We start from the raw sequence: 11,810 nt of genomic DNA, 5'->3' as shown, positions 1-11,810 counted from the left end.
TGGATGGATGGATGATGGGTGGATGGGTGGGTAGATAGATGGATGGATGATGGGTGGATGGATGGATGAATGATGGGTGGGTGAATGGGTGGATGGATGACTCTGTTAGGGGTTGAGTCCATCCCTTCATCAGCATCCCCAGAGCATGGCTCTGTGTTCTTGGGAACAAATACAGAGTGTTATATTCCCACCTTTTTCTCTGCCCTAGCTCCTGTACGAAGAGTGGGCGAGTTACGGCGTCTTCTATAAATACCAGCCCATTGACCTGGTCAGGTAAGGGAGAGGGTGTGTTAGGGGGACTGGCTGGCTCCAGGCAAAGGCTGTGGGAAACAAGTATGCAGTTAGATTTCAGTCCGATGACAGTCCCTGTGTGTCTCGACAGTACCTGGGACCAGTTCAAACTTGAAGGAAAGTTTGAGAGCTGTGTGCAGAGTCCAAGGGCTCCCTGCAGGCCTGCCAGTCTGGGCTCCCATCGGTTTATGCAATTTATTCAAATGGGCCCAGAGCGGGGCTCGTCTCCTTCAGGCTCACCACCTCTCCTCTACTGGCCGCCTGGTCTGGCCCAGCCAGCTGGCATGTGGCTGTCTCACCCGTGCTATTCAGGAGAGAAAAAACTCCTTCGAAATGTGGAGGAATTGCCTCCGTGGGCCGTGTATCCTTCCCCATGGGTACCTGTATCTTCACTGGGGGAGGACAGTGGGAAGAGCCGGGGTGGGGACACGTGGGGACTTGCCGACCACAGCTTGGCCCACGAGCCATTTAAGATCATCAAGGTGCCAGACTGCAGAGCAGGGAGATTGATTTTCTTGGCACCTCCGTGCCGAGTTCATCCTCGGGCTTAGACTCAGAGAGATCCAGACGGTCCCACCCATAGAGGTGCCTCAGCCACCCCCACCCCAGCCCCGAGCCGTCACACATGAACCTGCCCTTTCCTTTCTGGGCAGAGATGAGAAGGGGGCAGACTTGGCAAAAAAGCAAAGCAGGCTGCCAGCCATGATGGACCCTCCCCGAGCCCCTCTCTGCTTCCGGGGCACAAGGACCAGCGGTGGCCCTGGTTTGCGGTGGCCCTGGTTTGCGGTGGCCCTTGCTGGGGGGTGGGGGGTGAGGAAGATGAGATGTGTCCCCTTCCCCCCCATTGGGTGGACTGAGTGTGAGCCAGTCTTTCTGCTTGGCCTTCCTCCCGCGGCACAGGAAGTATTTCGGCGAGAAGATCGGACTGTACTTCGCCTGGCTGGGCGTCTACACGCAGATGCTCATCCCTGCCTCGGTGGTCGGTGTCATCGTCTTCCTCTACGGCTGCGCCACGGTGGACGACAACATCCCCAGGTAGGCGCCGGGGCCAGCCGCCCCCTCCCCCCACCAGATTGTGCCCGCCACCTGTCAAAGAGCCCCCTCCTCCCCCCACCACCACTGCTGTGGCAGCAGGAATCTGGCTTCTGCATCAGGCCCCAGTGTGGTGGCACGTGCCGGGCCTCAGGCTGCAAAGACACCAGGCACACGGTCTAAAGGCCTGGCAACCTCCTGAGGTGCGATCGACCAAGGATGAGCTTTACTCTCTGCCCTGTTTTCTCTTTGGGGGGATATTTCCCTTCCCTTTCGATTTTTAGGGAGCAAGACGGGTTTGCAGTCCCGTAAACAGTTACACCTTCAGAAACGCAGCACAGGGGCAGTTCTACCCCATCCTATAAGCTCGCTCTGAGGCGGCATCAGCTCCATGGCGGTGAGTGGGTTTCATTTTCAGGACCCCTGGTGGTGTAGCGGTTATGCATTAGGCTGCAAGGTCACCAGTTTGAAACCATCAATCGCTCTGTGGGAGATTCCTACTGACAGCAATCCTGCAAGACAGAACAGAACTGCCCCTGGGTGCTTCCAAGACTGCCACTCTTTACAGGAGTAGAAAGTGACCCTGTAGGACAGGGTGGAACTGCCCCTGTGGGTTTCTGAGATGGTTACTCTTTAGGGGAGTAGAGAGCCTCCTCTTTCTCCCGGGAAGCGGCTGGTGGTTTCAAACTGCAGACCTTGAGATGAGCAGCCCTGATGTGTCACACATGACGTCACCAGGGCTCCTGATGTGGAGCAAAGTCGGCAGGAATTGTGGAATGGAGAATGGATTTATTCTGTCAGCCTTCCCCTGACTCACAGTCAAGGGCTTTAAGATGGAAAGACCGGCCTTGGGGACACAGTTCTCTCTCTCTCTCACACACACACACACACACACACACACACACACACACACGGGGGTTGTCAGGAGACAGAGTCTACTCGATGGCAGGTGGTTTGGGGTACTAGATGCAGGACACCCTGACCTTTGAGTGGAGAGCTGATGCTGTTTGCAGAGGCAGACATCAGGTATGGGGTACTCATACAAGAAGGCCAGCGGCACCCCTGCCTGCTCCCCCAAATATCAACCAGGTCATGAGGCAGATAGGGGCACTCTGAGGTCTCCTCCCTCTCCACGGGCCACCCTGACTCTGGGGACCCCAAGTGGGCCAGAGTACAAATGGGCTCCGGGCAGGGCGGGTAGGGGTTTGGGGGGTCAATGCCCAGGCCTTTCTTCCGAGCTTCTGGGAAGTCTTGAACCCCTAACTTCCCCTGCCATCAAGTCAATTCTGACCCATAGCAACCCCACAGCACAGGACGGGAGTTTCTGAGGCTGGCAGTCTTTACTGGAGCAGACGGACTTGACTTTGGCCCCAAGAAGCCACTGTTCGGTTTGAACCCCCCAGCTAACTATTAGCCACAGTTACCTGGCAGTGTCTTAGCCCTCCTTACCCCACAACAAACACACAAACTCACTTTCATTAGCACGGGCCCTGGGCGGGTCTGAGACTGTCACTCGTGATGAGAGTAGAGAGCCCTGTGCTTCTCCCGAAGAGCGGTTGAGGGTTTTGAACTGCTAACCTTGCAGTTAGCAGCCCCACGTGTAAACCACTAGGCCACTGGGGCTCCCCTTACCCAAGGACATCCCAGAAAGCCAAACTCAGGGCCCTGGAGTCGATCCCGACGCATGCTCACCTTAGAGAGCAGGGCAGGACTGGCCTGTGCATTTCTGAGACGGTAGCTCTTTATGGGAGGAGAAAGCCCTATGTTTCCGCCATGGGCCCACTGCTGGTTTCAAACTGTGCACCTGGCCATCAGCAGTCCGGTGCGTAGCCACTATGCCACCAGGTGCCCTTGCCAGGAGTATAGTGGTCTCCCAGTCCTTTGCCTTTCCCATCTGAGAGGAACAGACCCCAACCTCCGATGGGGCTGCCAGGCCCATGGGCAAAAGTGTGTGGGCCGAGTCCTCTCACCCCAAATCGGGGACTGCAAGCCGGCCCCACCCTCCAGAGGCCCCGCTCTGCTTCTCGCTGCTCGCTCTGGCCTGCGTCTCTGAAGCTGGGCTCTGTGGCTCAGGGAGATGGGCCCCCCCAGTCCCGGCTGGCTCACCCTGTGAGGATCCCTCACCCCGTGGGCAAGCTGACTGAACACCAGCGAGCAGCCCCGCTGGGCCAACCCCGGTCATGGGGCACACAGAGCGTGGTCATCAGTGACTCACACCTCAAATATGCCATCCACTTTCAGTCCAGACCTTCACGGGGCGGCGATGGGGTGAGCAGGCAGGAGGAAGCCTGTCCCTCTGTCTGCAGGGACGGCGTGTGCCGTCACCCCACACCCTGGGTTGGACTGTGGGGGCGGTGACTGTGTCTGCCCGGGGATTTTACCGGCGGTTTTGGCGATCCTGTGTGTGCCGAGTGACCCGCTCCGTACAGTCCCCAGGGGCTTTACGATCGGAGGGCTGCCACTCGCTTCCAAGGTGCCTGTGTGCGTGTGAACGGCTCCACTGGCTGCTGAGGAACCTGGCACTTAGGGGTGTGTGCCCTCAGGGGGACGGCAGGGGAGACTTGACATCCCCACCAGGGGGGCTTGGGGGCGGGGTGGGGGGTCTCCCATCTGCCTTCCTCCTCCCTGGGTGCCAGGCCGTGTCATCTAGAGAAACAAAGCCGTGGCATGTGTGTAAGAAAGAGCTGTGTCCCAAGGTGCAGTTTCACCTCCAGAAGGTGTCCCAGCCCAGCGGGACTCAAGTCCGTGTGTCTGAGGCTAGCAAGAGCTGCTTCAGACTCCGTAGCGGCAGGCCACTGATGCAGAAAGGTGAAGCAGGGTGCAGAGAAAGCCCAGGCCCGTGGGGGCAGAGGTGATGGACCCAGGCCAGTGGGAGCACAGCAGGACACTGGCAGCGCCCAGGACAGTGGTCCACATGAAACCGCCCCTGGAGGCAGGGAGGCAAAGGGCAAGAGCGCTCAGGTCAGGTCCCTTCCGGGTCTCGCTCTAGACAGAGGGCCACACCCCAGGGAGGTGTCATCAGGCGGCAGCTTGCTAGATAGGTTGCTTCACCCACCTTGACCAAACCCCAACCAAACCCACCACATGGAGGCGATGCCAACTCACGGCGACCCTACCGGACAGGGCAGAACCACACCTGCCGGTTTCTGAGACGGTCACTCTTTAAAATCAAATCGAAATGACGGCCATCGAGTCCATGCCAACTCACAGGGGCCCTAGAGGACAGGGCAGAAGTGCCCCTGTGGGCTTCCCAGTCGAACTCTGTACAGGAATAGGAAGCCTCATCCTTCTCCCAAAGGGCAGCTAGTGGTTTCGAGCTGCTGATCTTGCGGTAACCACTGTGCCACCAGGGCTCCTTGATGCTGGGTGAGGAGCTCAGCCTGCCCTGGGGGTGGACGCCCAGGAAAGGGCCCTCGGAGGCCCTCAAGGGCCAACTTCATCACGTGTCCTCGGAGAACCCAGCTGCCCTTGGGGTTCGCCATGGCCAGTCAGAGCCCACCAGAGCCTGTGCTGCTGCCCTGCCTCGTGCCCTCTGACAGAGGTAGGGGGACTGGGGGCTGTGTCCTTTGGAGTCGACTGTGTCAGAGGTTGTCAGGGAGCCAGGGCCTCTGCAGGGTGCTACCTGCCCCTCCCATCCTCTCAGAAACAGCCCCTCCTCCCCAGGTGGATGAGGGGAGGCGGGAGGAAGAGGGTTTGCTCTGGCAAGAATAGCCTTTTGTCTGCTCCTGGTGTTTGTCCTGGATGCCAGGGCCCACTGGCACCATGAACCCCAGACATGCCCTGAGGTCCCCAGCCCTCCCTGGGCCCAAACCCACCGCTTAGGGCTCTAGGCCCCCGCCCCCAACCTGGACCGCAGACCAGGTAACCCAGGAGAGGGTCTCAGTCATAGGCAGCTGGGGGTGTCAGCACCCTGTCACTCACACAGTCCTCTCTCCTCCCTAGAGAGACACCCCCCACCCCCTGAGAGAGGGAAGTCAGCAGGAAGAGACGCCCCAATCAGCCAGCTCCGGACAGGGCTCTCTGTCCACTCTCAAGATGGTGAGGGGCTTGGTTCTGTGTGTGGACAGTAGCCGTGGGCCCACCCACCAGGCCCGCACCCCAAGGCTTCCCGCACACTAGCTAGTTTAACCCCCGATGGCCCCATGGCATATGCACAGCCACCTTGGGTCTCCACCCCCATTCTACAGATGGGAACACCGAGGCCCAGGGGTGCACAAGTAGCTAACACTGAAGCTGAGCCCTGAACCCAGAGCCGGCTGGCTCCACGGTCCACATTCCCCTAGTCCCGCTTCCCCGCGCTCCCCAGGGAGCAGGGGGGAGGAGGCACCGTGCCTAATCTGTCCATTTGCCAGCCCCACATGGTCCCTGGCCTGGCCTCAGCATACACACAGCCCTGTTAGGAAGCACTTGCCCTCTGTAACTGGAAGCAGAGAACAGGCAGGATGTTCACAATAGCAGGGGGTGGGATGGGGGGTTAGGGGGCGGGGGATGGGGGGGTTGGGTGGGCGGGATGCAGGAGGGGCATAGAGTGCCTTTCAGCCAAGGTTCCTGATGCCAAGGGCCCTGGGGCAGGCATGGGGACGGTGGGGGGCGGGATGACGGGTGTTACATGTATCCAGAAATTACACAAAGAAAGCATTCAAGCCTGCTGCCTTCTTCCCAAGGCCCCGCTGGCCTGCGTGTCTGTCTGTCTGTCTGTCTGTCTGCGGCAGAAGGAAGCGAGGCTGGGTCAGCTGGGGCCCAGCTCGTAGCTCAGGTGACTTCGTCCTGGTCCCTCTCATGGAAGGGAGAGAAACGGAGGCCCACTCCGGAATCACAGAGGCAGAAATCACCAAGCGGGGACCCAACGGGGCTGCCCTGGCCTCTGGGCAGTGGATGAGGGCAATCCAGGGCATAGGCACTTTGAAGGGCCAGAGGAGCGGGTTCCAATCCTGCTGGGCTGTGTGGCATCAGGGAAGGGATTTGCCTTCTCTGAGCCCATGTCCATGGCAGTGCAAAGCCATTGTCCCCAGTGCAGGCCAGTAACCTGGCTGCTGTGTAGTGGTTCCGCATCCGGCTGCTAACCACCAGGTCGGCAATTCAGTACCAGCAGCCATGCTGAAGGAGAAAGGCAAGGCTTTCTACTCCTATAAGAAGTTTCACAGCAAAGAAGCACACCAGCCTGTGTGACCACGAGCTGTCAAAGGGATCAGGTATCAAGCATCAAAGAACAAAAAATCATATCATTGTAAATGTGGGTGAGTGCAGAGTGAAGACTCAAAGCCCATCAGTAGGCAACTGGACACCCCCTTACTGAAGGGTTGTGGGGAGGAGATGAGCCCGTCAGAGCGCAGGGTAGCAAGGATGAAACACATAACTTTCCTCTAGTTCTTAAATGCTTCCCCCCTCCCCCCAACTATCACGATCCCAATTCTACCTTACAAATCTGGCTAGACCAGAGGATGTACATTGGTACAGATAGCAACTGGAAACACAGGGAATCCAGGACAGATGACTCCTTCGGACAGTGGGGAGAGTGGCGATGCCTGGAGGGTGGAGGGAATGTGGGGTAGAAAGGGAGAACCGACTACAAGAATCTACATATAGCCTCCTCCCTGAGGGATGGACAGCAGAGAAAGGGTGGGAGAGTCATCAGACAGTGTAACATATGACAAAATAATAATAATTTGTGAATTATGAAGGGTTCATAAGGGAGGGGAAGAGGGGAGGGAGGGGGAAACGAGCAGCCCATATCAAGGGCTCAGGTGGAAGGCAAGTGTTTTGAGAATGATGACGGCAACAATCGTACATATGTGCTCGACACAATGGATGGATGCATGGATTGTGATGGGAATTGTACGAGCCCCCAATAAAGTGATTTTTAAAAAATAGTTGCACAGCCTAAGTGATCACGAGGTATCGACAGGGTCAGGTATAAGGCATCAAAAAATCACATCATTGTGAATAAGGGGGAGTGCGAAGTGGAGACCCAAAGCCCTCTGTAGCCAACTGGACACCCCTTTACAGAAGGCTCACGGGGAGGAGGCGAGCCTGTCAGGGTGCAGTATAGCAATTGATGAAACATACAACTTTCCTCTAGTTCTTAAATGCTTCCTCCCCTCACCCATCATGATCCCAATTCTACCTAACAAATCCGGCTAGACCAGAGCATGTACATGGGTGCAGATAAGAGCTGGAAACACAGGGAATCCAGGACAGATAAACCCCTCAGGAACAGTATTAGCCAATATTAGCCATACCAAGTCATACCAAGAGAGGAAAGGGAAGGAAGGAGATAGAGGGAACCGATCACAATGATCTACTATAATCCCCTCCCAGGAAGATGAACAAAAGAAAAATGGGTGAAGGGAGACATCAGTCAGTGTAAGACAGGGGTGCTCATACTTTTTCAGCATGCAAGCTGCTTATAAAATGATCAAGTGAAAATGCTCTACCAACTATAAAAATGCAAAATATATTTAGTTACTTATTATATTTATTCATAAATGCATTGAGACTTCTTCATATGTCCAATGTATGTTTATGTACCTGGCATAACTGCATGCATCCATACTGCACAAGACAACACAATTAACAATGTACATTTTTTGTCATTTCCTGAGTTTACTCTGATGACTTGCACGGAATGGAATGAGCCAGGGATGCATAGTCCGGACAGTAGCTGCTGACAGCCCTCCCCAAGCACACTTCCGAATGACCATCAGTCATGGGGGAACGGAACTTGGACTTAGTGATCTTTACGTGGGAAAAGCTGACTCACGTAAATAAGCAGAGCCGAAGAATGCGGTCAAGGAGGCAGCACATGTTCTCACGTTTGGGTGCTTTCCCTCTGCGAGTAGGTTCCAGAACTGTCCATGCGCTCTGGGCTTCAGCTGAATGTCAGAGTGCAGTGTCAGAATCTCCCGTTCCGTAGGAAAGTGATACGTCTTTGTCTTCTCACTTGGTCCAGCTCCCCCACTCGTTTTAATACCCTTTCTTACGTTTAAGAAAAAAAAAAAAACAAGGCCTAAAAATTGGCGATAACTTAGCTTGTCGGTTTTGCTGCACTTAGCACAGTTGTTCGCGCATGCGTGTGACACCTACGATTGCATCTGATTGGCTGCGCTGTATATCAGTTAAGTGACAGGATTGATGATAGGCTGGCATCTATTTTTTTTAATGCTGTGCGATCTCCCCACACTACATTTGTGATCGACTTAGTAGATCGCAGTCAATGTATTGAGCACCCCTCGTGTAAGACATGAAAAAAATAATTATTAAATTATCAAGGGTTCGTGAGGGAGGGAGGTTGGGGGAGAGAGGGGAAAAATGAGAGACTGATATCAAAGCCTCAAGTAGAAAGAAAATGTTTTGAAAATGATGATGGCAACAAATGTATCCATGTGTTCGACACAATGGATTGTGATAAGAGTTGTACAAGCCCCCAATAAGATGATTTAAAAACAAACAAACAAGAAGTTGCAGTCTTGGAAACTTACAGGGGCAGTCCTGCCGTATGGGTTCCGGAGAGTATAGCCCTGCATGGGAGTAGAAAGCCTCATCTTTCTCCAGAGCAGCGGCTGGTGGTTGTTGAACTGCTGACCTGCTGCTAGCCACCCAACTCAGCGCCCAGGACCCCGCCAAGTCTCCTAGACTAATCCTGTTCTTTAACATAACGCAGAATGCCCATCCCCAGATGGGATTGTAACCAGCCCAAAAACAGAAAGCAAGCTTTTCTATTGAGTGGAGTCAGGTCAGAGCGACCCCCTAGGACGGAGCAGGATTGCCCCTGTGTGTTACTGAGGCTGTAAGTCTTTACCGGAGTAGAAACCTCGTCTTTCTCCTGCAGAGCACCCAGTAGGTTCAAACCACAGACCTTGCAGTTAGCAGCTCAATGCTTAGCCCACTGTGCCGCACCAGAACCATGCCATTGCTGCCGTGTCCATGCTGGTGCACCAGCAGGCAGAGTCAAACTTCTCCCTGTAAGCCGCAGAGAGCGGCTGTCCTCATCTTCCTCTGGCTCAGTGGGGGTTTGAACCACCCACCTTGCATCTGGACACCAAAGCCACAGTGCTACCAAGGCTCCTCTCATCACAAGTATCCAGGTTGGGGTTTACAACACATCATCTCATGAGGGGCAGGCACCAGCAGAGGCCGTGGAAGCAGCTGCCCCCGTGTCCCCACCACCACCAGAAGAGGACGCTATCTCCCAACAGCACTGGTGGCTTCTGGGATGGGCTGTTCAAAAAAGCAGGGCACCTTGTTCAACTCAGAGAGAGGGTGCCGACAGGGTATGAAGCCAAACCTGGGCCCTGGGTCACCTGTGGGCCAGGATGGAGAGGGAGGGGCCTGGGCTCTGGCTGGCACGACTGTCCGAGACAGGGACCCAGGAGACACGGGGAAGGCTGGCCCGGGACTCATGTGTGCCCGCCTCTCTTTCAGCATGGAGATGTGTGACCAGAGGTACAACATCACCATGTGTCCCCTGTGTGACAAGACCTGCAGCTACTGGAAGATGAGCTCAGCATGTGCCACCGCCCGGGCCAGCCACCTCTTCGACAACCCGGCCACTGTGTTCTTCTCGGTCTTCACGGCCCTCTGGGGTAAGCAGCACCTGCCGCCCAGCTCAGTGACGGCCGCTCGGGGCCAGTGCCCACCTTCCTCCTCTCTGCAGGCAGAGCTCTCTGGGGAGGCCAACAGCACGGGACTGGCCCCCACTTTGGCTGCAGGGCACTGGGGTCTGGTGGAGGCTGGCCTGGCCCAATAGCCCAGCATGGGATGATCTGCATTGGAAGGTGTGGTGGGCTGAGAGCAGGGCAGGCCAGGGTTAGGGTCACCCCTCGGGGTACTGGCCCGGCCACCGTCTCTCAGACCCTGCAAGTGTGCAAGCCCATTTCGACAGGTAAGTGGGGGTCCGCCTCCATCTCCCCGCTGTAGTCCGGTAGCTGCACAATCCTGGGCTCGTGAAAACATCACTCCGGTCTGTCCCAGCCACGACGATTGGTGGTCTCCCTGTGTCTACGCATCCTGCTTCCTCATCAGGGCGCCAGACACTCACTGGGGCCTGCCCCCATCTCAGAAGGAGTCCTGGGGGGGGGCTCTTGGATTCACGCTTGACTGCAAGCGGGGAGGGTGGGAGATGGAAACACCAGCTGCGCTGGAGAAGGGCCTGGAGACCGATTCCTGGACAGATGCGAACCGGGGGAGGGCGGATCCCAAGTCCTCCTCTACAAGTGTGGAACCCTGCCCATCTCTGCACAGGGATGACTAGAAGGGGCAAGGGGGGGAAACTTAGGCTGAGGGAGACCCCTCGGAACCCCTTTCTGCAGCCAGCCTCCTGCATGTAAGACCGTTTGTGGGCACACACTCTTCCCCTGAGCCTCCACTGCTCTGTCTCTGATTACAAGGGCATGCTCCATAAGGGACTGTCCCAGGATGCTGAGCCACCAGGGAGGAGAAACCAGACCCTCCAAGCAGAGCAGGCCCTCGGGGAAGGCCCTGGGAAAAGAAGCGGGCTAGGGGGTAGGAACCAGGTTCCGTTCTGGCACGAAAAGCCGGCTGCCTCGCAGAGTCCAGAAAATCAAGGACGCAAGGAAATACTGTGCCCAAGGGGCTCATGGTCGCCGCAAGCCGCAGCGGCCACTGGCCTCAGCAGAAGACTGGAACCATGGCTGGACCCCTGGTGGGGCCTCAGCAGAAGGGCCCAGACAGAGGGGTGGAGAAAGGTGGGACAGGCTTCCTGGTCTGACGGAGACTGGCGGATCCCCAAGGCTGGGATCCATAGACACCCTTCCCACCTAGAAGGGAACCCCCAGGATCATTTTTAACCAAACCACAGCCAGGCCCATGGCAGAGTGGCTACTCATTAAGCTGCAAGGTCAGCGGTTTGAAACCACCAGCCGCTCTAGGGGAGAGAGACGAGGCTCTCTGCTCCCATGAAGAGTTACAGTCTCAAAAGCTCCCGGGGCAGCTCCCCCCTGTCCTACAGGGTTGCCATGCATTAACTTCCATTCCGTTCGGTGGCTGGGAGTTTGGGTTTGAGTTTTGAGCACCCATGAGGCACACGCTGCTCTGAGGAGCAAGCAGGCACGCAGACCAAAGGACAGCCTCTGCCCCAAGCCAAGGTCAGGCGACCGGAAAGAAGGTTGAATGGAAGTGGGGGCCTAGGGAGGAAACAGGGGGCTGCCGTCAGGGTCACTAAACCCAATGTGTAGAACTTGTTGAATGGAAAACAAACTGGCGCGGTAAACTGCCACCCAAACACACAATAAAATAGTTTTTAAAAAGCACCCGTCAAGAGTTGCCATCAGGTGCCCTGGGCCTCAGGACTGTGTTCTCTGGGCCTGCAGTGGCTGAGGGCTGAGAAGGAGGCCCCAGGCCTTTCTTCCGGGGCTCCGTTGGGGTCCAGGCTCTATCCCAGGGTCTTTGGTGTGCTCGCTTGTTTGTTTGACGGCGACTCTTCCAACATCTCCCTTCGTACGTGAGCGAGCTGGTGTGTCAGCCTAGGC

The 11,810-nt window shown here is 56.4% G+C and overlaps 1 protein-coding gene across 1 annotated transcript in view; it reads left to right on the top strand.

Annotated features, from left to right (window-relative positions):
• Positions 1-11,810, top strand: part of ANO1 (anoctamin 1) — a 126,798-nt gene that overhangs the window by 73,801 nt on the left and 41,187 nt on the right. The window contains exons 9-11 of the mRNA XM_045297139.1: positions 209-273; positions 1,192-1,326; positions 9,745-9,905. Coding sequence (XP_045153074.1) covers positions 209-273; positions 1,192-1,326; positions 9,745-9,905 — 361 coding nt within the window. The remainder of the gene's footprint in view (positions 1-208; positions 274-1,191; positions 1,327-9,744; positions 9,906-11,810) is intronic.

The sequence above is a fragment of the Echinops telfairi genome, unplaced genomic scaffold (genome assembly GCF_000313985.2).
Source record: "Echinops telfairi isolate 266 unplaced genomic scaffold, ASM31398v2 ScPeMD7_7417;HRSCAF=8455, whole genome shotgun sequence".
NCBI lineage: Eukaryota > Metazoa > Chordata > Mammalia > Afrosoricida > Tenrecidae > Echinops > Echinops telfairi.
This window is presented reverse-complemented; position numbering and strand designations above follow the sequence as displayed.